The 27,623-nt window shown below is 39.8% G+C and overlaps 1 protein-coding gene across 7 annotated transcripts in view; it reads right to left on the reverse strand.

The window, feature by feature from the left end:
- The window catches only part of shank3a (SH3 and multiple ankyrin repeat domains 3a), a 167,960-nt gene that overhangs the window by 118,301 nt on the left and 22,036 nt on the right, over positions 1 to 27,623 (reverse strand). For 6 of the 7 annotated variants that reach the window (XR_015094695.1, XM_086074694.1, XM_086074695.1 and 3 more), the window contains exons 2-3: positions 23,641 to 24,092; positions 3,480 to 3,683 (exon numbers count right to left, since the gene is read on the reverse strand). Coding sequence is in view for 6 of the 7 variants with exons in the window: in XM_086074694.1 (XP_085930820.1) it covers positions 3,480 to 3,683; positions 23,641 to 23,961 (525 nt within the window). In the remaining variant the exon portion in view is untranslated. The remainder of the gene's footprint in view (positions 1 to 3,479; positions 3,684 to 23,640; positions 24,093 to 27,623) is intronic. The other variant, XM_086074696.1, reaches the window with a different exon arrangement.

The following is a 27,623-nucleotide window of genomic DNA, read 5'->3' on the forward strand; positions in this document are numbered from 1 at the left end:
CTCAATATAATACTAAACAACAACCATCGTGGGGACGGTAACATTTTTTTTAATTTGGATGATTTTAGAATTGTTTGCAGAGAGCGTCAACAATGACACGTTTAGGCTGGTTTTGTGCCTTATGGTTCAAGTGAGACAAATTGATTTTGTTTGTTGTCAAGTGGATCTGTTGGGAAATGTGTCATGTCAGCAGATATGGAACAAATGATGGAGTCGCAATTAAAGTCGTTTTTTGTTATCCCTAAAAGTGCAGTGTTAACAATCAAACTTGTGTAGCTGTATAAAAAAAAGCAGTCTATTTACCATTTACAATAACATTTTCATCTATGGGGTGCAGTCATTTTTGTTGCCAGCGGTTTAGAAATTAGTTGTGTGTTGAGTTCAAGAAGACAGTAAAAAAAACTGGCGATACACTGTGTGTCATTTCTTCAGTGTTTACCCATGAAAAGATGAAATACAATATTTACGTGATGGTTGTACTCACTTTTGTGAGATACTTCAGGCATTAAATGGGAATTTCTCAATTAGATCTGCAGTGCAAATACAGCCTTCCTCCACATCTTTTACACCAGTCAACACCAGCAAAATGCTCCATGGAACAAATGGTGTTGAACTCATCTCATCCTGTCAGTCTGCCCGCCGCCTCGGGCAAGTAAGTGGGGGTCAATCAATGACACACACAGCACGACAACACTGTAACACTCGTAAAACACACCATGACAGCTACTGGGGCCTGAATGGATGCTTTTTTGCACACACAGGCAACAGTGAAAGGAAAACTGAAAGAAATGTGGAGTGCAGATAATAAATACATTTGGCAGTATCAAATGGCTTTGTAATGTCATGTCACCCACTTTTCTACACGAGTGTTTCATCCACTCATCTGTCAATCACAGAGTGCCATATATATATATATATATATATATATATATATATATATATATATATATATATATATATGCACATCTGGGAAGGTAATTTACGCAACTCGAGAAAGTACCAGGCATTTATTAGAGCAACGACAATAAGAATAATAATTAAAAATTAATTATAATAATTATAATAATAAAATATTCGGAATACTCAAATCTTTAGTACCTTGTTGAATTTATTTGTGTATATATATATATATATAGATAGATAGATAGATAGATAGATATAGATATATACACAATATAATACAAACTGAATATGTTTATATTACTGATTGTTAGGAGGCAGCAATAGTAATAATAATGGTGAATAATTACACGTTGGCGCCGTATTCCAAAAGATGAGGGTGTGACATTCATCTTGATTTCGCCCCTGGTCGTTAGAAAGTGCGAGACGGCCGCTCAGAAAAGCATGTGACGTTTTTATACTGCAGTCGTGACACGTCGTTATACTCGCTAAGTTTCCCGTCGTGATGGACGAGCGCTGGGATCTGGTCTGAGATGCCACAGTTGCTTGCTACTGCATGTCGTCATTGCTACAGTATTTGGATGAATACACATCCCATATACCATGTGTTGAGATGTCAATTTTTGACTGTACTTTGTAAGATTTTTCAGGTACAGTGGATATAAAAAGTCTACGTCTTTTTGTTAGACCAAGATTAATTTTTTCAAAACTTTTTCCACCATTAATGTGACCTATAATATGTACAATTCACTTTAAAAAGTATTTTCAGGAAAGTGAGGAATTATGAAACAGCTTAGATAATGTGATTGCACAAGTGCCCACACCCTTTTTTTTTTACTGGGACATAGCTGTGTTCAGAATTACCAGTCACATTTCAAACTCATGTTTAATACAAGTCAGCTGTCACCATTTAAAGTGTGTCCGATATACCCCAAATGAAGTTCAGTTGTTCTTGTAGGCTGTGTTCCTACTGATTTGTACAGTTTACACAGTAATGGCGGAAAAAAGTTGAATGGTTAACTTATCTCACAAAAGCGTGACATTTGAACAGGGGTGTGTAGACTTTTAATATCTGTTCTATCTATATTTTACTTGTGTGTTTATGTTTCTGATGACTTTTTATTTTTACCGCACACATTTGAAAACAGATACCTGCATGTTCTACTCCTTACTTTGTCAAAATATGCTTCCTACTTTTTTCAACCTCATCGATGCAAAAAATGAGATTAAAAGTCAACTGTGTTTGAGATCTTGATCAGTGAGTTGATTGATTTGAGAGCTTGGGGGATTGGTAGGCGTTTCACATTTGTACTTAAGTACATTTGCGTTTGTGTGTTTTTTATACCTACGGATTTGAATCAGTCCCACTTAAACAGCCCCCCCCCCCACACACACACACACACAGCACCTGTACGTCTACTCAAGTACTGACTCTGAGTACCTTTACCACAGAGACGTGCACACACAAGCAGACACATTTCCACATCTTTAAAACGATTTCAGCATCTTGTCAGCGACAATGGCGTAAACAATGATTGACAACTGACAGCAGACACCCGAAGCAGTGTGACAGTTTTGCACAATGCTGCACAAGTTGAGCTTTACTATGGGAGACGTAACTGCTCGCAATGTCACTAATACAGCTATTTAGACATGAACATCCCATAGAGACACCTTTTTTTTTTTAAGCGTGTGACTAAATCATGTGTTGGAATGCTAACAGCCAGCACAGAGTATCGCGGTCTACCAAAGGCCCCAAACACGGTAAACTAGGCTTGCCATGGCACAATAATGAAGATGTGCCCCTAGCATGAAAATAGAGCCATTAAAGTTAATGTCAATAAACAAATCATGCAATATACAATTAAATCATAAAATGATGACTGTGGTGGGATTTTTATTATTTTTCGTTTACAATGCTGAGAAAAAAATGATGATGCTTAACTTTGTGCAGTTTGTCACTTTTTTTACTCACAACTGACAACTCTGGCCCAAAGCGTAACTGCAACATCTGTGTCGGGCTCGTTCATGGTGCGCGTGCGAGCACATGCACGATTTTAAAGCGACAGCCACAGTTGACAAACAAAGACATGACTTCAAATGAGGTAAGAAAAACTCCACCTCTCTCTTCCCCAAAGAAACTGTTGAGTGTGCAGGGTCCACACACCCTACTATAAAGGTAAAATAACAGCTGATAGGTGCAGTCAGAGTTAAACAGTCAGGACTCTTAGTACTCATCTGGGCATTGGTGGAGTATGCATGATGTAGAAAAAGCTCTAATATTAACTTTTTAAATGGCACAATGCATCTTTAAAAACAGTCAAAATATCAATGAAAAAATAATTAAATTAAACATACACTTACATTGATAACAGTAATTCTCTCAATTTCTTTCACTTCTTTTTCATTAAATCAATACAGTCTTGTGTTAATTGGCCCATAATATGTCTACTCTCCATCTCTAACAATCCAACTTTCTCTCATCGCATGCATTTCCAAGATGTCATTTTTCCGTTATCCATTCACAGTCTCTCAGCCCGTTTATAAAGTGTCACCCATTAACATGATCCACGGCTTACCTCCAGATAAGGTACGGGTGCGATGGATGGGAAAGGGTATTCCCTCAGTTGTCTCTCCTCATCCAGAAACTTGCCAGCCTTGCCATTGTACGCCGGCTGGAACAGGCCGTAGTTGAGCACGTCCTTCAGGCTCTGGTTGAGCGTGCACAGGATCCGCTGCTTGGAGCGCCAGATGGGAGCATCCACGTTGAATTTCATGCATTTCTGCGGGAACCACAGGACAGGGTCAGTCACACTTGTCTGTTTTCCTCCACATAACACATGATGAACTTTAAAGGGAGTGGACTGACGTGCAGGTGGAATATTCTTCACTTAAGAATCTCTAGAAATGATAAGAAGGACCCTAAATCAATCAAACCAAAGTGACAGATTTTCTGTTTTTCTTTTTCTTTTTTTAACGGCATGGGTCCTTGAGATTTGTATGGCTCTACTCATGATAGACAAGCCTACCAACTTTCAAGTTCCTAAGTGAAACTGGCTTTGAGGGCTGAATTTTTAAAGACTTCCTCAAGGCACTAAATCGGAGTTTCAGGTTTTATAGCGAGTCATCAAACATTTGCCCTGCTCCTCCCACTTGCAATGACAAAAAAAATAATAAATTCATAATGTAGTGTCGTCAATCTGTCTAGTGTACGTGGGTCAGATTTATTAGCAATCAGACCAAATCTCTTGGAGGAGTTTGTCTGTGAAGGAGCTCTGGAAATGACATTTAAAAAATAGCATCAGGCCTTTTAAAACTTGAATGTCAGAATTCCTGTGTTCCGACCTGGGTCCATGAGACTTTTTGACCATGATAGACATCCCTACCAACTGTCATGCTGCTAAGTAAAACTGCCTTAGGGGGCTAAATTTTGAAAGACATACAAGAGGCACTAAATTAGAGTTTCCCGGGTTTTATGGCAAGTCATCAAAGTTTCACTGCCATGCTCCACCCACGTGCAATGACTAAACTAAAGATGGTCATAAGTTGTGTCGCCCATACGTCTCGTGTATGTAGTTCAAATGTATTAGCGATCACATAAAATCATTAGGAGGAGTTTGTCTTTACACATAATGTAACAGTTGATGTCGACCTGTAATTTTGTGTTTCACCCGTAGGAAGAACTGTTGTTTCACTTATTTTAATTGAAAGTTTAATATGGTGCGCAACTTGTTTTTTATGTGCATTGTTTTTATTTTCCTATTATCTTTGTGTAATTTGTAAGACTATATTGTTAATAGTAATTATTTGCAAGTTAAATTATAAGGGTAAAATTTACATGTTTAACTTTTAGACCACGATTAGGTCACTTCCTGTTTTTCGCTAATATAGCAAAACAGTAGTCCGATGCAGCTTGCAGCAGCCCAACCTCGCAAAAGTTCCAGATATTAAGTAAAGCTGAGTACTTTTACCCAAGTTTTTTTTTTTTTTTTTACACTAATAATTTTAATTTTACTCAAGTAGAGAATGTCAGTACTTTTACCATTTCTGTTGCTAAGTGAAACTGGCTTCATTTTCCAAATAATTGGAGGCGCGCACCCAAGTCAATTTGCAAATCATAGTATACAGTACAGTATTTTCCCCATACTCACATTGCAGAATAAGACGCAAGAGCAGACCCGTTTTCGATGTTGTGTATAGAAGGTGTTCAATTACTCTGGAAACAAAGTGTCTTCTCCACTTGGACGGCCTTGCCCAACATGGCGATGTTTGACAAGCAATGCTGACTCAGTCCCTTGCTTTCCTCCTCCTGTCACGGCGTTGTTTAGATGCTCAACCCGCCGCGAACCGTGCCCCGCGTATTAATCAGTGTCGCGACGTGTCAGACTAGTTCACACGCCTGAGGAGAGTCGCCCGGCTGTGACATTGCCCTCTTCTTCAGTCGTCCTCTCCGCTCTTCTACAATATCTCATTTATTTATTTATTTATTTAATCAAAGAACGGCTTGTCTCCTCAATTAGGGACAGCGGTGAAAGATGATTGGACAGAACAGGAGGTGATGAACTGCAGGTCAAGGAGTACTTCAGGGAAAAAGGTGGCTACTAATTTAGGGATTCCCAACCACAGTGCGGCAAATTATCCAACGTTATTTACTGCAAATAATGAATCCTTGTTCATCTACGTATGGCAGCGATGTATAGTGACAGGCATAACAATTGCATGCACTTCCGCAAGCATGGCAAAAGGTTCAATTAAACTTTGCTTGCTTCACAACGAGTAAGTACATTTGCGGGCAGACGAGAGTGAACGACCACATATCTGCAAATTCACCCATGATGCTTTGGCGTCTTCTGGTGACATCATGGTGCCAACCACATATGTTGAACTACAGTGAAGAGCTTTATTGAATCAGGCCATAGTTCTGTCTAATAACCAAAAGTGCTTTGCTGCCAACTTGCAGCATCTATTGGAAATTACAAACCATTTTGAACATAGACTTTAATTACTTACTTTTCGCTATTCGTGCTCTTGTTTATTGTACAATAATTTTTATATAGTGAAGAGAGGAACAGCTGAATAAATGTTGGACTACTGAACTGTGAATACGCAGAAATTCACTGCATTAGTTAAGTGATCGGTCGAGAGAAAAATAGTTTTGGAACAATTTGGGTGTGCCGTTAATTACATCATTAATGTCCCAAAATTGCAACGTACCGGATCAACGTACCAGCTGTGGAATTTACATACTAAATACTGAGCAAATAAATAAATTTAAATAAAATTATATTATTTTAAGATGAGTCTATTTTACCAAAGCTGTTCACTATGCAGTATGTCCATCTGTGTGGTGGTCGACCTCTATTAAATCTAATTTCCCAACAATGTAGTGTATAGCACTTTTCTGATGAACAGTTGTTCATAACTTTTGAACATACGTTGTGAGATACATTATTAGCACTAAGTCTTAACTATATAACCTTTTTATGTGTGTAAACCAGATTACCTCCAAGAGGCAGAACGCAAATTGACTACCAATGATCTGAACTGAGAAACACGAAAAAACCCTGTGTTTGGGTTGCACTGCCAAATATTCTCAAAAGGTTAAGGCTATTTTTAAATTGCCTTCCAAAAAAATTATAATTTTTTTAGCAGAACCTAAATTGTGTGGATGTCTTAAATAGTTGTTTAGAGAAGATTGCAAGTCTGTCTAGAGGCGGAGTAGCCACTTCTAAAGGGACGGACTGTTACCAAATCTTCGTCATCGGGATTGAGGGAGGCATTTTCTCGCAAATCTGTATAAAATGTTTGAGTGGGTTGTTTTTAAGTAATTTGGCAAAACATCAATAGATCACAGCGAAGGAGCTGCTCTGCTACACATGAAATCCTGACTCAAAATCAGGTCATCTGCAAATCATTTAGCATCAGCCTCTCTGCAGGATAGGATGATGTGAGATACTGGATGGATCATTGCGTCACCATCAGATGAACTATAATGTTAACGACCGTATCCTACTGACTGTGCAATGTCCAGTGATTGCTATTTTAACGATTCTAATCACTATTTGCAGTCCAATTACCACTGCATCTCAATTCCCAAATCCTAAAAGCTATAAATTAGTATGATTTTGTTATTACTTCTTAGCTAGCTAGCCTGTAGCTATCCCCAGCACTACAGCACACTATCCATTTTGTCAAAGTAGCACGTCTGTGCCATTAATCCAAGCAATAGAAAAGTTAATTATTCATCCAGTTCCTCAATCATCTTGGTAACTACGGAAACTCCACCACGTCTATTATGGAAACAGCTTACAACAATGTGATGCACTTAAAACATTGATGATAAGACACAAATATATTTATAATTTGCACATGGACATCCACACACTCTCCTTTATTGCCTTTATTCCTTTCTTTGTAGCAATCAGCTACATCCTTGACAATTGCCCCATGTTTTTGTGCTTCTATTAAATTAAATTCATAAATAATACAATCCAGTACGTGGAGCCACAGAACTCAATACAGTGGCACATTTTTTTAGATGAGTGGAGTTAAATTACTTGGTGTGCAGCGACGAGTCGGCGACTGTATTTTTTGTTTGTAGTTGTTCAGTAAAGTCGCTTTTATCTGTGTTGCTCGGTGTGTGGGGCAGGGTTATTATAGTTTTGGAAATGTCATTATAGTTAATTTTTTTTGTTTGTTTGTTTCAGGGCGGCACGGTGGATGACTGGTTAGCACGTCCGCCTCCCAGTGCAGAGGACATGAGATCGAGTCCGGGCTTCGGCCTTCCTGGGTGAAGTTTGCATGTTCTCCCTGTGTTTGCGTGGGTTTTCTCCGGGTACTCTGGTTTCCTCCCACATTCCAAAGACATGCATGGCAGGTTAATTGAACACTCTAAATTGTCAATGGGTGTGATTGTGAGTGTGGATGGTTGTTCGTCTCTATGTGCCCTGCGATTGGCTGGCAACCAGTTCAGGGTGTACCCCGCCTACTGCCCGAAGCCAACTGGGATAGGCTCCAGCACCCCCGGCGACCCTTGTGAGGACAAGCAGTTAAGAAAATGGATGGACAGATGGATGGATGGATGGTTTTCAGGGCTGCTCTGTTAGTTTTTATTAGTTTTAGTTCTTTTAAAAATGCTTAGTTTTAGTTAGTTTTAGTAATAGTTTTTGTTTAAAAAATGTGTTTTACTTGTATGCAAGATTTAATAAATGGTCAAATGAAAAAAAGTAACGCACTTCTTACCTAGCGTTGCGTTTCAGCTGAATTAAAGTTGAAGTACCACTGATTGTCACACCTACCTAAGTGGGGCGAAATTCGTTCTCCGCATTTAACGCATCCCCTGAGGGATCACAGGAATGCAACATCTTTTCAACTGACAATTCACACCTTCAAACTACGACGGTAGACTATAATCACCGTTCAAGCCTTGAACAAATGACATACAGAAGAAGTGTCTGTTTATTAGTGGAAAGCTCCGTCTTCTGCCACCCGTGTGATAGCATGATGAAAAGATTTATAGGGGATAACCTAAACTCACCAGACATTTGAACGGCACGACAAAATACAAACTCACTTTGAAGGTTACTATCGGTAATAGTCGATAGAGAGTTATTATGTGTTCCTATCCGTACACTTCCTGTGCCTCCATTCAAAAACAACAAACTGTGGCCTTGAGGTGGGTATAGCATCAGAAGCATACTAATACACAGAGCGAGTGCGCTCCGGGTTATCATTCTCCGGGCTGTACAGTAGGTTTAATGGGGTGACTTAAGTGGGACATACGCAACACACACACTTGATAGATAAGTGCTAAGGACTTAATGGAAACAAATGCACAATGACATGTAATTATGTCACGGCGTATTTGTAATTCACAACACGCACCTGCTAATTACGACGCATTGCTGTGTGCTTACGCAATCAAGGGTGATACATGGAGGTGCAGGACGTCGCATCAGTATCTCCAAAGCCACAGAAGGAACGGAAGGAGGGGCCGCAACGGGCAGAAGAAAGCACATTTACGCGCAAAGTAAGGAAAGAAGATAAGCGTCTTGAGATGATGGAGGGTAATGACTCCAACGCACCGCCATGACTCCATCTTGGCCGCATGACTATTACTAATTAACACTTGGAAACGCGTGACTGGGAAAGGACAGAAACAAGAGTCCTGAAGGGGACATTTCAGGTCACTCCTTTTGCTGTTGTGATTTTTACTTACGGCTATGAAATGGCCAGTGGACACGCTGACTGCATTTCCTTTCAGGCTGGAGTCCAAAGGGAAGACAAAGTGGCTGCGTGTTTGCTGCAAAGCTCAGCATATGAGATTAGCGGAAATGTTAGGCACGACAAGGTGATTGAAAAGTAATTCCTTTCTTTAAAATACTTCTAATGGCCTATGCTGTTGTTTATTTAGAGAATCTGTGGCATAAACCTTACGTAAGTGCTGGTCTAATACATTGGTCACCTCATTCATTGCCGTGAAACTTCCAACCGGCAACTGCCAACTGACAAATATAGTTGCCAAGTGTGTTTTTCACTGGATAGAGGGCCCAGCTTGTCTGTGAAATTCAGGTTTGTAAACCACTGTAAAGTCTAACAGATCAATGAAGATGGCTGTGTTGCATTGATTTGGGTGAATCTCAAGATGTAACGTCAATTATGAGAGAGAGAAATGCCGAAAGGTTGAAAGTTTTAGACAACTCACAGTTGATCAGCATATTTTTTTGTCGTGATCAAGATAAAAGATGACACATTTTGTGGAGTGAATGACAAACGGCATGTAAAATAGCCACTGGCATTCAACTCAAACCATGTGGTGGTGGATCAGTGTTGCTCACCATGCATTTCAAAATTGTTTATCTATCTACCACAGCAATTATTTTTGTTGCTCTAATGAACCTTTTAATAAATTCTGTATTACATACTGTACAACTTGGTCCCTGTGTTGTCCGGTCTCCTACTGTTGACGGATAAATGAATAAGATCGATCTGGGCGGCAGTGGTGGGGTGTTTATGTTGGGCTCAGAGCTTGGGGGTTTTCAAAAGTGGAGCAAATGGAAGTTGGACCAGCATCACAAATTGGATTGCGACGAGCGACGCTCACAACAACCGTCCTGATGTTCTCATCCTTTGATCAAATCTCACCAAGTGTGAACTCTGCTGTAACGGGCATAATTTCATGGGGACACATCTGGCTACAGACAAATTAATACAGCACAGCGTGCCTACCATTTGTGATCATCACCACAATCATCTTGCAGAAGAACGATAATGCAGCCAGACCCCTTCTGGCACTGCAGTAGAGCTGAACAATTCACTGAGAAATCGCTTCGCTTTAATGAACACGAACAAACACGCTTGACTTAAATTAAAAGGAGCACAGTTGCATTCCCTCTCCGGCCGACTTCACCAAAGGGTTAACATCTGAGTCATGGCGACGCACCCCTGAGACAAGGTGGTGGAAACTGCATTGATTCAATTAACTTGGAATAATGGTCTAGCATCGAGAATCAGACACCTTGAAAACACCACTTAAACATATACTTAACAACAAAAATGCTGAGGGTGAACATTCACCCTCCTCAGCCGTCACGGACAGTCGTGCAGGATGAAGGATGGGTTTTGTGTGCTTGACACTTAATGGCAAAGTTGAATTTTGCTTTAAGGAGACATTTTGTCAGGGAAGAGGATAGTTCAATGTTGAGGACAAGCAGAACTTTGTTAAAAGCAGACACTATTAGTCAAACCGAATGGTAGTGAGTTGCGGAGTCCCCCAGGGGTCAATCCTGGACCCATTTTGATACATACTGACTTTAACCAGTTAATATGCAATATTAATGTCCTACCACAACAAAATATGTATAAAACAAAAGTCGCATCATATTGTCACCCGTTTGACAGAACATTATTATGCGATGCAATGCAACACTACTGACTATTTCCCAAATTTACAAAATGTAGGGATATTTTCCACAGAAATCGATTATCATCATGGCTACAATTACTAAGATAGCATATGGTTTTTCCTTCTTTTTTTGCCATCACGAGGTTGAAGGTAACTTAATTTAGGTTTTCCTTAATGGACATTTGATTAATAAAGGGTTCACCTCCCAAAATCCACTTTAAAAAATGCCAAAAAACTGACCCAGGCTAATGCAAGACTTTGTCTAAATGGAGACCTGGGTTGACAACATGACATCTTTAAGAATGTGACATGGATTTAATCAGTGGCATAGCACTGCCGTAAATGCCCAGACTTTTGCTTTCTACGGCTTTGACCTTAACTGACACCAAGATTGAAGTCATTTTCCTTGGCCTACAACAACCAAAAGAAAGTGTCAGCAGCTCCTTAAATCTCTTACTCTAAACATAAAATGCAGGTTAGAAATATTGGGTTAACAATGGACACAGACCTAAACTTTAACAGCCACATTAAATCAATAAGCACATCGGCCTTTAACCATAACTACTAGTACTACGGTAACGGCTTTCTCACAGGACTTTCTAAACGAGCTACAGTAAAAGACCGCCACAGTACATCCAGAATGCTAGTCCTGACTAGAACTATGAAGTATGACCATATCAGTCCTCAGGTCTCTGCACAGGCTTCCTGTTGCCTGGAGAATATACGTTAAAACTGATTTACTTGTGTATAAGTCTCTCCATGGCATAGCACCAAAGTACACCTCTCCTCTGTTGGTCCCACAGGAATCATCCAGGTCCCTGAAAACCTCAGGGACATGTCTTCTGCTCGTGCCCAGGGTCAGAATTAAACATTGAACACACGTTCCAGGTCCGTGCAGTTAAACTCTGGAACTTGCTTCTTAATGATTTAAGACAGCCCTTTAAAATAAACAAATAAATACAAATAAATCTTCAAGTCTAGGCCGAAAACAGTTCTGTTCAGCTCTGTGTATGACAACTAAAAGATTTCTATCTTTACTTGTGTCTTTTACCTTATTTTAATTATTTTTTATCTTATTAATGTCTTGCCTTTCAGTTAGGTAAATGGCAGAGAGCATTGCTGTCAATTGCCTAACTCTAGTAGACTATAGCAGTAAAATTGAGTGACAAACGTGGCACAGTGCGAGAAAGCATGAAAGCATACATTAGCATGAGAAGCTAATGTAGCATTCTACATCTTCCTTGGACTTAAATGCACCTATTGAAAACAAGATGCAAATTAAAGTTCTTTGTTGAGAAAAAGTTGGTCCAGACCGGCCAAGCCAGGACATATGTTGTGTCTGTGCTAACATTTGCGCTAACGCTACTGTTTCAAGTTGTCGTTGTCTACACAACTTGAAGGCTTGGGTCAACAGTTGTCATGGTCACATCGGCATGTTAATGTGATGAATATCATGACAGACAAGTGTGTTGCGATGCTAAATGCAAGTCTTCTGGCTGTGTACTGTGTAAGAAGAGAGTGTTGCAAATTAGACAGTGGCTTAGTTCCAGGTCCACACATGACTTGGACAACATGCTGCTCACAGTTTATTACTGTACTGGTCACCAATCAATCACAGGGCACATATAGTGAGAGACAACCATTCACACTCACGTGCACAATATCATGAATGAAACCCCAAACTCTTCAGAAAAAGTTTAGGTCATGAAAAACAGCAGCTTATTTTTTTTAATCTGTAGTGTGGACGTAAACAATTTTTTTTAGTTTATGTCTCGTAAATGCAAACCTAAAAAAAAAAAAGGTTGAAAAAACTCAAGAAAGCTTAAGTTGTAATCATAGTATTCTTCTTCTTTTTTTTTTTTTATTCTCATCAATTTAAACTCCAGGTTGAAAAAATTAAAACTAAAATGTTATAACTAATATTTTATTTTCAAAAAAAAAATATTCTCTTAAGAATACAATTTAAAAAATTCTAGTCTACTAATATAATATAATCTATTTTGTAAGATTACAACTTTTGTAAGAACACACACTTGTGCTCAACTTGTACCAAGATGACTATTCTTGTAATATTACCTATTTAATCTGATGACTTTACTACCATAGTACAATGTATAATTCAACTTTTCAGTCTTATAGACCAATTCATTTTTAGGGAACAATATGCGAGGATGAAAAAAAAGTAACACTATAAAATACTGCTGGTGCAAAAGCAATCTTCTCAATCCAGAAGCAAAAGTAGGCGAGTGCAGCACTTGACAATTGTTGTGCAGCAAATTGGCAGTTGCCATTGGTGGCAAGGTAGAGAGGGGTGTAATACAGCATTGGCTATAAAGCTCGCAGAGAAATCTTAACACCATACATGCAATTTCATCGTACACTTCAAATGAGCTGACTCCATCTCTCAGCCGAGATCACAAGCATCATCCAGGAAAGGAAATCATGTTTTACTATCTAGTGTCCTCTCATTTTTCAAGTTGTGGATATTATGTTACAAAGTGTACCCTCAACTCAAAAGCCTCTCTGGGGAAATAGTTTTGCAACAGGAGATGAAGGAAAACAAGAAACAGAAGAAAAGGTTGCACCTGTAAATAGTTGGTGAGCGGACCGATCAAGCGGGGTGACACAAATACTAAATTTTCAAATGTGAGAAACGGCCAACATGATAAGGCCTGATGTACTAAGATCACAAATAATGGCCGATAAATTATTTGATCACGCTAGCGTTCTGATGGTGGGTGTGTTACAAATGATCTAAGTTTACAATCTTCAACGGGCGCTAAATTGTACATTTACGAACAGATTGTGCATGTTGCTCGCACTAGGTATAAAAGTAGTCGAGAGCATGGTATCGAATAGAGGGTTTGCGACATCTCTGATGGAACATCTGGAAAAGTACCACAAGCGCCAAATGAAGTTTGAAGTGATGGAACTGGAAGTGTCAGTGGAATAGACAAACAGACATGGAATGAGTTACGTAAAACAATTTGATCGGTCTGATAATTAATTGTGTCATTTGACAGTTGTGTCAATTCCAGTTCCAGAAAGTAAAACACCTTTGCCGATATCTTTTATCATGAACACCACATAAAAAATGTGGCATGGTATTCAAATGAGCAGCAGAGGTTGTTGCTTACAGCCCAGCCCATCTGGGAAAAGTAGGGTCTGCGGGCTACATCTGGCCTGTCCATAGACTCTGCAGCTTTTATGAAGTCAAACTAAAACATCTAGTATGCGCTACTTTTATTTTGATGCACATGTCTGCAGTGCCAAGAAAAAAGAGCAGCGACTTGGCTTCACGATTGCCAATTTAAAGATTAGATGCTGTATTCAACCAATCTAGCAAGTATTTCTTAAAAATGAATAGTGCCAAAACTAACTGTGGTCTTTATGTTAGCAATATTTTTATTTCCAACACAGGTAGGAGGGATGAGAGGAATTTGCTCTGGTAATGATTTAGGAGTCCTATGAACAGCGTTTTCTCATAATGTCAGCACACTTTAAAAATATATAAATAATATAATAGGGACAGTGTCTATGTGATGTGACAAAACGTTCGTTTTTAATTTTTAGAACAAACTCTCCCAGGGCCACACAAGTGGCAATACAATTTAATGCTTTGTAAAAAAAATAAAAATAAAATTGACATTAAATTCATATTTAACTCAAGTGTTGGTGTGGACCTTGGCAACTGTTTTGACTTTTGCGACATGGCAACAGGGTTGCTTTTATTTATTAATTTGTTTGCACCACAGACCACTTTCATGTGATGACGTATTCTGACCATCGAAGCCGCGGTCCAACGAGACCTAAATGACCGGACGGTATCGTCCCCATGTTCGGCGGCTCGGCCACAGCCGCCACCACTCGAGTCGAGTGAGCAACCATTCTCGTGAGAGGCAACAAAGTCTAGTCAGCCACCATAACGCTTGATCCTTCCCGCTGCAAAGGCAACTTCAAAATAAAAGACAACAAATAGTACTTTTTTTCTATTCTGAAGTTAACACTAGAAAGCAATTATTGTGGATGTTAACTTGACATTGACTTTTTTGTGCGCTTCTTTTGTTGCCTGCAATATATTTGGAACACAAATGCGCACTGAGGCAAGTAAATCGAGCGTGCACGGTTTACAGTACGCATGCTCACCTGTGCACCGCTTATGTGCACCCCTGCACATAACATTTGCTGAAAGTATTTGCTCTAAAGTTTGTAGCTTTGTTGAGGCAAAGATCTCATTTCAAAAACATGACTCTTCTCTTTCTGCTTCACCAGTCTTTGGGCGAACCCAAGAACAGATGCTCGGGGAGAGGAGGGATGCGGGACGGGTGAGATAAGGACACTTGGAAAGGGATGTTACGCTACAGTCAACTCTTCCCTGAGAGGGGAGGAACATGCGAGGTTCTTACAGTGAGGATGAAGTAAAACGCACATGTGCCACAAAAACACCTGAGGTTGTGGGATACTCACACAAAACACTTAAAATGTGAGGGATCAAACATGCGATAATTACAAAATGACAACACAGCATGAGCACGCCATACAGTTAACTATCTGTCCATCAAAAATAAACAGCTCCAAACCACAAGTTGGGCGTAGCACCTGGTACTGACTTGTGAGAAGACTGTGACAGAGCCTAATGCCAATCCCGGTATTCATCACAATAAGCTTAATTACAACAGTTATGGTGTTTTCTTGCTAAAATTAGAATACGCACAACTGAAACATTACCGTTGTTGTTTTTTGCAATGCTGAGAAACATTTGTTTCCCAATCACTCGGTTTTGGAGACACACGTATATTTGCCCCACACCCAAAAAACAAAAAACCTACAACAAAAAACAATGCTCAACGAATCAAGCAGCTTTTCCATGAGTGTTAATAGAGACTTGAAAACTTTGAGACTCCCTCCAGAGAAGGAAATGTTTACCCCTCCGGGTCCAGACTGCAAGAGAATAGTGCTTGTGCCACCGACGACTGGCTAATTTAATCATATTGGATGAAGGTTTATTTGAATCAAGACCATGTGTTATAGCAAATGTTTTTTAATGTGTTAAGTGGTGATGATTTGTGTATATCATGCTTAGGTTTGTTGTTTTGGCTTTGTGTCCTGTCTTGCTTGTTGGGTTTTGTTTGCACCTGTACTCGTCATCCAATCATCTCCCCCAGCCACCTGTGTCTTGTCCAGGTGTCTCTCGTTGTCTCGTCAGTTGGTTTGTATTTAGTTTCGAATTGTTGCCCTGTGGATCATAAAGTGTTGAGGGATTCACAGATCTCAAGCAATTGCCAGACCTCACACAAGATAATCTTTTAGGATCCTTATTAGAGACATCAGATAAGTCTGACTGCTTAGAAGGAGGGAATCAGACACACATAAAACAGATTATCTGTATGCATGCGAAGGAGGGGAATTTAGATGGGAGTGACTAAACTGACAAAACTTCATTTGGAATTTGGTTTGAGTTTTATACCAAACATTTTGTGCAACTCCACATACAATTGATTCAAATATGAACTCTAAGACCTCTTCCACTGCATAATCAATCAGACCTGCGCGCAATATGATGATTTGCCCACTGCAGCAAAAAAATCTCTACATCGCTGCCAAGAATTTAAAAAAATTAATGAATGTTGGATCCAAGTAGGACAATCTATAGTCCGAAGCTTGCAGTAGTGCAGTGATGCAGTCACACAAGAACCACCATCTGCTGAAAATGAAATCAAAGACGCAAAACATACAGCAAAGATGGCCCACTGGATAACATATTTCCAAACAGAATGTTCCAAAAATCTAAATATGACGGTGCACTTGCAAAGGTTTTCTGGGGTCAAAAGTCGGAACCTCAAAATGTTTTCATTTGTGTAGCCGAAATGGTACATTTCTATATATATATATATATATATATATATATATATGAAACTTTTTTTTTCCTTTTTTTTTTTGAAATTTTACCACAGGACAACAATGCTATTAACAATAATAAATGTATTAAAAACACTTAAATACTAGGGCTGTGCACAACTCAGTGATGACTCAAATAAGAAGTGAATGGGCCGTTTTAAAACAGTACTTAATATATCTGCCTTCGCAATCTGTGTCAGCTGCCACACACATTTATTTCTATTTAACATAAATTTTGAGGAATAAACAGTTAAGAAAATGGATGGATGACCGTGGGTCCACATGAGACCTCACTTGGTCTGGACACGGACCACGGTCCGCCATCTTAAGTTACCCACTGTAGATGACAATCTTCAATCCCTTTGAAAATCATTGAGTACCATTTATTATTTATTCACTGTACATTCTTAAATATTGTAATTACTTCACAATGATTACATCACCCAGCACCACTGGAACCAGCTATGCAGATGCTGGAAATGGTATCTCATAGTTCTTTCATGTGAATTTAAAGGGGCATTGAAGCGGTTTTGCCTGGTTCGTTATCAAAGCAGTAACAATTGAAGAATTTGGACAGAAGATCTGGGAATTCACCTCAGCACGGACAGAGCGTGTTTTATTTTAATTTACTAACGCCACACTGGAGAAAATTGGGTGAATGATGAAAGAGAGCAGAGCAGGCTAAAGAGGCAAAACGAGGCGCAAATGGAGAATACAGATGCATGCAGTTAGAAAGCACTGGGGCAGACTGTTGATGTCAGTATCTCACTTGCCTCTGTTGAGAGATGTATAGCAGCCATTAGCAGAATTGGGAAGCTGTCTCTTTTTGGCCCAATCATAGAAATTGAGTTTTTGGTGGAGTTGGAGATGATGAATGAGAAAACATGGCCATTAAAAAAACAACAACTGCAAATAATCTGCTCGAAGGTCTGACTGAACGGGATGCTACTAATTGCTAATACAACAAAAAACACAGATGCTTTTGTTCAGCATTTAAAAGTAATAGACACAGGGGTCACTCAGTTACGGACTACGGTCAATGTTTTTGTTTTTTTAGATTATTTCATATTCATGGCCCAAATTTTTTTTCATACAAATATATACTGCAACCAAACCAAGACTGTCCATCCAGCCATCAATTTTTTTTTTATAGTGTTTGTCTTCATTAGCTGGAGCCGACTTTGGGTTAGACCGGTCGCCAGTCAATAGCGAAAACCTCTCACACTCACATTCACACCTACTGTATGGACAATTCAATGAACCCATTCAAGCATGATAAGAAGAAATCCAAAAGAGATTTGAACCCAGATCTCCTTGCTGTGAGGCAGAAGTAGGAGCAATTGCCTGTGTTCTGCCAACAAAAACTCTGAAACACACAATGTCTACATACATTTTGTTTGACAACTTTGGATGAGTGTGGCATGATTGAATTACAAAGTGCATGTTTGAAGACTACCGAGCAGAGTAAATCAATTGTCCCAATTGATCATACATCATCAAAGTATTGAGACAAATGGTCAGGTCTCAAACTGACTTTTCAAAGACACTGAATCTATGAAAAAAACTTCATCAAAATTCAATATACAGACAAGCTATTTTCGGCCCATGTAAGGCATTAAATTTCAGATTTTAAATCAACCCCAAAAATTAATTACATGCGATCCGTCAATGAGACCCCCCCCCCCCCCCCATAAAAGTCAGATAACTGGAACACAAAAATAGGTTGTCACAAAATAAAGCCATTTCCAGTCTAAGTAAAACTCCACTGTACTTTATTCAAGTTATTCATGGCCATTTCAAATCCGTCTGATCGCTCAATTATTGGTTGAAATAGTTGATTATAGATTCCAAAAAAAGGTTTGATAGTGACGGACATATATATATACTATAGAGACATCTTTGCTATACAATCTAAATCTCTTTATGCCTCCTCAACTAGGACAATGAACCACAAACCAGTTATGGAAGACTCTCCATTAATAGAGAAGTAATGAGAGTCCCTTGATGTTACATTAGTCTGAAAAATATGACAATGGCCTTGATGATAGGAGCAGATATTGGACTGTGCACAGAACAGTGAGAATGAGCGCTGTCCTACAGGAATGCTTAGGATTTAAGTGCTTCCTGCTTTGATATCATACTTAAGACAGCATTTAATGTGATAGAGCGGTCACTGAAGAACCAGTGTAAGGATTAAGCCCTTTTGGACTTGAAGCTTAACCCTGCAGGAGGTTCCCTTGCTTCCTCTTTCTGCTGCTGAAAAGACAAACGTGTCCTAGTTGTTGTCCTGGCATGTTGCTTATCCTGATCTGTGCTTGAAACACAGTACGAGACACATAAGCCTACTTCAGGCGACGACTTTTCAGCTGTAATCTGCATTGATAAGACTGCTTGAAGAAAGTCACAGGATATGCTTGTCTTCCGCTGCTTACTTTATTAGCGCTGGCAGTAGGGCTTGAATGACTTCAGATTTTTGGGCGTTGACACTTTTACTCGGACTAATTGATGACATCATTGACATTTATTTATTTAATATAATGAGGAATTTCCCATATTTAACCTTTGTATGTTTGCGAAAAGATATGTTTAATCTCGCTCACCCTCTGGAGGACACAGTACAATAAACAAAGGCACGCACAGCTAATAGACCTTGAACTGACATAAAACGCTTATCACTTTGCATTATGCAGGGGAAAAGTGATCAAAATCTTAAAGCCAAGCTCCTCAGTACTACGTGTAAGGTGTGTGTGAGCAAGCGAGAGCCACCACAAGAGAAAAATCGTTTTTTTGGGTTCACAGACGGCGATTCCGCAGCACCTTTGGGGAATTCTCTGCTTTCTTTTCAACTCCTACTACTGCTGCTCCTTTCATTTCCTTAGCACACATTTATCAAACTTCGCCCAGCACGGATGGATAATCAACAATAATAAACGCATGAGACGGCCGAATAAAAACAACAGACAGCAGGGCAAAGAGTGCATGCAGCACACACAGCGATGCCCTGTAAAAAGGGTCCATCTGCATTCTGCGCCACCATTAGCGGATAAAGGTCTCCTGAGGAAATGTGAGAGAAGGTGAGTCGAGGACAGATGACAAGGGCCCATTAGAATGAACAAAAAAGTGTGTGCTTGTATTCCTGTGTGTGCGTGTGTGTGTATGTATCCAGTAGTTTGCTCCTGTGTGTAGTGTAATAGCTAAGGATGAAGGACTGACGTAAAGGGTACACACGGAGGGGTTTGTGTGTTCATGCTTAACGGATACATTTAATGCTATGAGAAAGGACTTTGATGTCATGTTGCGTAAAATGGTTTTTAAGTGCACCGTGACTTTTAATCAACGCCCCTTTGACGACCTAACATTTAAGTAAGAGAAACAGCTGGAATTGTTAAAACAAACAAAAAAAAAGGTCAACATTGTTGCGGTCTAATGAGTACCACATATGTCCACTTCATGACAATTTCGACTTTTTAGCATAATGATATTAAGTGTTTTCCCACATATAGTATAATAAGGGGGGGGGGGGGTTTGGCAGGTTAAATAACGGCACACAATGAACTAGTTTGGCAAGTGAAGGAAGAATGCATGGTCACGAGGCACAAAAAGGCTGTTTTTAATTTCATTATTTATGGCCTGCAAGTTGTTGTTTGTTTTTTTACAGTGCACCCCCACATATTCACAGTTTGACATCCGTGAATTCTCCCAATATCTGATTTCTGCGAAACGTATCATCTATTACTCGCTAAATAAAAGTAAACTTTGCCACCATCTTGTGGAATCTTGGTGTTATTATTGTTAGGATCTGTTTATTGTTTTTTTTTTGTTGTCTGAATTTGTGATGCCCTGTTTTGTCAATGGACCTTGAATGCACCCCGTTGTCGTGTGTGAAGGGCCAAAAGGTGAGTTCAGTGACTTGTACAAAATTGTGAAAAACTAAAACAATTGACACCTGTTATAATTACATTTGGGGTGAGGGGGAAAAAAATAACCTCAAAAAAATCTTGAATATGGGTTCCTTAATTTTGGATGACCAGCCGTTCCCTGAAAATAAAACTGATCCACCGATCTCATTTTCCTCCGCAGAGGTCTGAAAAAGTCAGCCACAGTCCTCTTCTGCTATGAGATGACTGAAGGGTTTTCATTTTTTTTGGAGAGAACTAGATCATGTGCAGTTTAAGTAACATGACTGTGTACCGGTATATGCTAGAAGCATGGCGTTGCTGCTTTATGGTCCTCTACGTCATCTTGTGGCATCTATAGACAATTACAAACCCCTTTTCGGGAGGAGCATCTATTACTTGCTATTCACGCTGGGACTCAATCCCGATCTCCTGGTTATTGCAAGGGTGTATTGAAAGTACGACTTTATTCAGGTCACTCTGGTACAAAAATGCATGCATATTTATCACCGTTACTTTCTGTTTATATTCATGGCCTAGAAGTGTTTTTCATGAAAATATCTACTATAAGTATGATGTAAAGTTAACAACGCCAGACAACTTACAAATTCAGTTTACATCGCTCCTATTATAAACCAAGGACTCCTTGTACTATCAACAGAGTGAAGCCCAGCAACCAATGATTTGTACTGTCATATTTTTAACGAGCATCTTCACAAGTGATGTCCTTCAAAACAGCTAGTTGAGCTTCAGATAACTCATTTCAGATTTACTTTGTTTTGACTCGTCAGATGCAAACAACCTTGGATTATGTTTTATGTCGTGTTAAGTTTTGAGCAGATGGCAATCGTGCAGGTCAAATCAGGTCTCATTCTCAGCCCAGGTCTGATCACCCATCAGACAATTAATTCTATATATGCTATGTATAGAAAATATGACATGATCTGCCAATATGTGTTGCTACGCCATTTGTGTTCAAATATCCGTTGCTTAAAGGGTTTTAACACCACGTCTACCGATGCTAATCGGTAGGTTTTCAATGGATGGATGGATGCGTTAAGCTAGTGGGGCCATTCTTAGGGTAAAGTTGTTTTTAAATGTACATGTAATTCTCTTTGTTTTGTATTTAGTTTGATAGTAAACTTTAACTGGGAGTGGCCAAAAAAAAGCTTGAAGCCTCTTTTTGCTATCATACAGCGCTCGTCCTGTGCTAAAGGTAATTCAAAATGGGTAATGCTGTGTTTTGATTACAAATGGAAATGGACAGCGAGCCTATGAGAGACTTCCAGCTTTTACATTAGAAAATGATATGCTTGGCTGTGCATTTGGAGTCGAAAAGAGGCCGTGTTTGCATTTACTGGATTCCGAGGAAGTAATTAATGCCACCGGCTAATGGATTGAACTTTATTATGAAGAAGAATGTAGAGTTTGCCAGTTGGGTCATAACTATCTTTACACATTCACCTTACACGCCCCCTCCCTTGAAGATTTACAACCCCTCTCATGGATGTCTCTTCTCTGGACCCACCCCCCCCTGCCAATACTCCATCCTTCTTCCTCCTCACCTCTAGCTCTCGTTTTAACTAGGGGTGTGCTTAAAAAAAACAAAAATCAATACAGGAATATTTTGTCGCAGATTCTCTTTTACAATACACATATCGATACGGAGGTGTCAGAATCAATATTGCATATTCATTCATAAAGTTTCCCGGGGCGTTTCTGAAAGTTTGTTGTGCATTTCATGACTAGATTACTTTACAAGAAGAATACATGTTTGCGATCCAGCAAAATAAAAACAGAATTTGGGTATACATATGACTGTTTTGATATAAATGTATTTCAAGTTAATGTAAGGCCATATATCGGGGTACGAGACAGTCCTCCAACAATAAACGACCACATAGGTTGTTTTGAAATGCGCCAAATTACCACCAAGTGTTACGTATTGTAGTTTAGCGACCACTATTGGCCACGTAAATAGCGGAAAAATAGTAACGTAAACCGCAATTTTAGTTACTGGGATTCGAACCTGGACTGTTCGGTGGGAAGACGAGCGTCTAACTGGCCAGTGATTGTTTTAGTGTTGACTACATGTTTTGTAACGTCAACCATAATACCGCCTCACTGAGCCTCTTCCTAACCTCAACCATTAGTGTCCCATGTAAAGACGTAACGTGTACAACCTCACTGAAAGCCTAATACTAACCCCAATTAGACGACAAATTGACTTACATATCAACAGTAGAAAAACACTCCGATATTTACTGGCCTGTTAGCTCAGTAAGAGCTTCTCCCGGCCAGACGACAAGGGTATGTGGATGTCTTTACGAGTTTCGAGTGTTCAAAAAGGAGCTTGAAAACTGTCTATGTCTACCACATCTTCACCTGTAAACGGCTTTGGGAGAATCTTAAACATTCTAATGATCCAAGTCGTGTATGAGGGGTAGTTGGGATGGTGTTCACAGAGTAGTTTGCAATAGTCTGAACTGTTTGTGTTACCACCACACTTGCACAAGTTGCCGCTAAAAACATGCACCTGTTGATCTTTGTAGCGCCATGGGCAAATCCCGCAACATGAAACAGTCAAACAGGAATAGGAATAATCATGTCAAGTCAAGCAGAGGTCAGAAGGTGACACGTACACCTTCGCAAACAGGTATCTGCAAGGGATGATCATGCATTTATCAATGTCAAACAAGCTATTAATACAATTAGATCTGTAGTTCGTAATCTGATTTAGACAATTATTCTGAACATACTCTTCGCCCTGGTCAAAACTGTACTACGCATGCCTAGAAAATGGACGGGTTAAGGGTTAAGTAGCCAATTGTCAAAGTCAGCTCAAGCCCAGTTAATGAAGAGCTAGATTTATTAGCGGGGATTTTGGAAGGCGCCGGGGATGGATCAACCCAATGAGGAAAAGAAACATGCAGAGTGATGAAAAAGGAAGAAATAAACAGAAAGTAAGAAAACACCAGTGGATGAATGAAGCAAAAAGTAATCATAGAGAGGGGAGAGGCCAGTCTCCAGTCTGTCTCTTACCGTCTGTTGCAGGTCTGGGATTCCGATGCGGATCACGACCGTGTTGCCCGTGGGCTCCTCCATGGGTGCAGAGGCGCCGGGTAGGAACGCCGGCGAGACGGGAAGGGGAATGCCGCTGCCGCTGTCACCGTTACTGGCGCCGACGATGTCCTCTTCCAGGGAGCTGCCGCCGCTGTCGGTGCTGGCTCCCTGGCTGCCGTTTGCGGTGTGTGCGTAAGAGGAGTGCGCGCGCGGGTGTGTGTGCGCGCACTGATGCTGCTGCTGGTCCTGCCGTGGAGGGCTGGGTGGCTCATGTTTGCTGGCGGCCGGACGCAGAGGCATGCTCTGTGTTAGGGACTTGGACTATGTCTCTCTCTCTCTTTCTCTCTCACATTCACACACGGATACACACACACCCTTGTGGCTGGCAAGCACGCGGAACACACACACCTTTTGCAGCATGCATCCCTCGCCTGGGAAACACACACAAAAAAAAGAGAAGAGCCGGGGAGGGAGTGAAGAGGGGAGGCAACAGACGGAGGGGAAAAACACAAACGGATCAGAAGTGCACAAGCATTGAGGAGGAGTTCAAAGCAACACAGTGCAAAAATGGAATCCCTGCAATCAGTGGGGTGCTGAAGCTTTGTTTGGTTTTATGAAGTCCTCTGAAGGCCATACTAGAGATTGAACAAATATCACAGCCATTCCATCTATTATACAGTGAACCGCCCATAATGGGTGACATACGAGATATTGTCAAAAGCATATACAGTGGTACCTCGGAGTTTGAACTTAATTCGTTTCTGCGAAGTGTTCAAAAGTCCGAATTGTTCAACCGCCGAAACATTTTTTCCTATAGGAAATAACCTAAATACAATTAATCCGTTCCCAAGCTCCGAAAACAGAAATTCCGATTTTAATTTCTATTGTTTTGTCTGTCTATGTTTTTAGTATTTAAACAATAAAAAAATACCTTAACTTTTTTGTCGTGGTGTGATGGCATCAGTGGATGATAAATGCTATGTTAATGCTAGCTTTAGTTCAGTGCTGAATTTGTGTATTTTACATTGGGCATATTGTTAGACTACTAAGCGGTCCTTGCGTGCGTTGTTTAACGTCAGGCACATTGTTGAGCAGCAAAGGGGGGGTCCCCGTGCCAGTATTTACAGAAGTAGTCACGGTAGTTACAACGGCGCAATAATCTCCTTCCTAATTCCACTGTGGTTCGTAGCACTGTATGTTTTTCTTTGCTGCCACTGGCACTGTTGTCTTTCTTTGGGCCCGTGTCGAAGAAAATTGGCGTGGGAAAAATCAAAATGCACTCGCGATTATGGAGCACCTCCGGGAGTATTCACGATCTGACTGGAAACGAGCAGTGCATCGTCTCAACTACCGCAACGTGAGCATTCGGCATTGCTCGGCTCCGCTTGGCTTCACTCGGCTACCCGTTTTCAAGGTACGTTCGGCTTAGCATGCTTTGCTTGGGTATTCAAACTCTGAAAATGAGTTCAAACTCCAAAGCACTTTTTACTCCGATTTTTGGGTTGAAGTCCGATTTGTACGAGTTCCGAGACATTCAAACTCCGAGGTTCCACTGTACTTTTATCCCTCATACACTATAAACCCATTTAAACTTACCAAAACCACCACTTTTGACCCCTTAGTAGTAGTATTAGTAACAATAGAAGTAGCACATTTTAAAGTATTCCTTAGTTATTCTCCAAATAAGAGGTCAGGCGTGCATGCTTCAAGTTTTTTTTGTCCCTCTCAGTTGACATTAAATAAAAAAAAGTCTAATTTAAAAAAATAATTAAATGTTGCATATTTGTTCAAACAAACAAACCATGTGGCGTAATTTCATCAACACCATGAAATCAAAGATGGAATTTTTGTTGTTCCAACACTTTTTTAGAGCACTGTATTCTCTCTACTATGTGGGTACGACTATTACTAAAACTTAAAATCAGGGACCTTCTCTACCTCTTCTTCTATTATCTCTTCCAGTAGAACACAGTGCTGCACGGCATGTTGTGGCACAACACGGTACTAAACTGAATGCATGCAACTCTATAGGAAAACTTTAAAGTGTGTGTTTTAATTAGGCCACACATGTCAAACGTGTGGAGTGATAAAACTATACAAACTTTTTTTACATAGTAGGTTTTACTGCATATTGATTATGCTGCTGTTGTTTGATAAATATAGTGTTAATGTTATGCTAGCAGTTACTCAACTTAGAGTTGCTCCAATGTGTGACGGTATTAAGGTAAAGGGAAGAACGGTTAGGTGGGGGTGTTTGTTCAGATCAATACTGAGCAGGCTGTGACCGGCTGGCTGTGATCTGCTAAAACACACTGACGCAAGGCACAAACTATCATAAACAGAACATTTGTGTGAGATGTTTTATCCATCAAAGAGGGTCCGTTATTACCTCCACCAAGAACGTTGTTGATTTTAATTGGCATTACTCTGCAAAAAATTTGTCGTATAGAAAATGGAATTGAATGGAAGCATTTTTATCAGAACTGGACATGGCTTCATGAAATAAAATAATGCTGTTTTACAAGATAGAAGCCTAGAGTGAATTCTTAATTATTAAGACACCAATGGGAAGGGACCAGGACATGAACACTGCGTTGTATAAAATGAATACTTTAAGGCTTTGACTATTACTTGTAACATCGCTAGTTGAACAAGTGATCTTGAGATGGGAGGAAAATGGGCCATAAAACATTTCTGGCAGCTTCCTGAATTATTAAGTGTGATCTTAAGTCAGTTCTGTGCTACAAAGTATTCGCCAGCGCTGTTGTTGTTCACGCTGACCCTGCAGCCTCGGGACGGTCGGAGCGTCCGATTGGTTGGAATTTTAAACATGCACGTCAATGGCGGTGTGATGCAATTGCTGCTGCACAGCATAATGATATATAGAGATATGCAAACTGTAAATGCAAAAAGACGTTGACGACATAATTGACCGAGCGGAGTAGTGGAGCAGCAGTGGAGACATGTAACGAACAACACAGTTCCACCACACAGCTCGCCATTGTGCATTTCCTGCTGACCAATTCCAGAGAAACAGGTTGTAGCTGACAAAACTGAAAATTGCCTGTGCAGTGTTGCAATTACGCTTTCTGGGTACTGTATTTTCACATAACATCTCAAGCCAAAATAGATTCCCGTCAAGAGTTTGTCACAATTCAAACATCGCTACTGTTTTGACAATTTGACGATGGGTCGAAGTTAGAATGCGCCGTCCTCCAATGTTTGACACTATCAGACACATTTCAAAACACACACTAACAAGACATAAAGGAGACATTTGGAAAAGCAGCTTTTTTACTTGCTTGTATAGACCTGGTCAATGTTTATAAACAGTAGGGACTAAGGTATTTCAGTGTGGAAGATTGGGAGTGAATACTAATATTGTATTTCTTCATTTATTTATTTTCAAATTTACTTGACAAAAACTAAATTAATCTTGTGGATGCTGGAGATGACGATAATAAATCAAGTGAATGTCGTAAATAGTTGTACAAAGAAGATTGCAAGACTGCCTATCAATTAGGCAGCCTTTCATCGATCATGTTAATTTTGTCTGATTTTCCGCAAGGTCTACTCAAGGTCCATTCTCTCCTTTTCAAGCACTCTACAACATGTAACGTCTTCTTTTCTACTGAAACTTCTCACATTAGACTAGTATTAATTTCGTCAATAAAAACTAAACAAACATAATTTCATCAACACACATTTTTCACAGACTAAACTAGACTAAAACCCTCATTAATAAACAATAACTGGGTTTAAATCAGTCTGTATTTTTATCGACTAATGAGGACAACATTTTAATGTACTTCACTTCACAAAATGGACAAAAATCTTTGGACATTTTAGTTCGTGAACAAAAACGAGACAAAAAATTATATGATTTTGTAATATCTTGTCTCTGCTACTCTGTCACTGTGTGTCACACCCCCTTTCAAATCTGCAGCTAGCGAGTGCAACAT

The sequence above is a fragment of the Leptonotus elevatus genome, chromosome 4 (genome assembly GCF_054856555.1).
Source record: "Leptonotus elevatus isolate MCC_2025b chromosome 4, RoL_Lele_1.0, whole genome shotgun sequence".
In the NCBI taxonomy this organism is placed as follows: domain Eukaryota; kingdom Metazoa; phylum Chordata; class Actinopteri; order Syngnathiformes; family Syngnathidae; genus Leptonotus; species Leptonotus elevatus.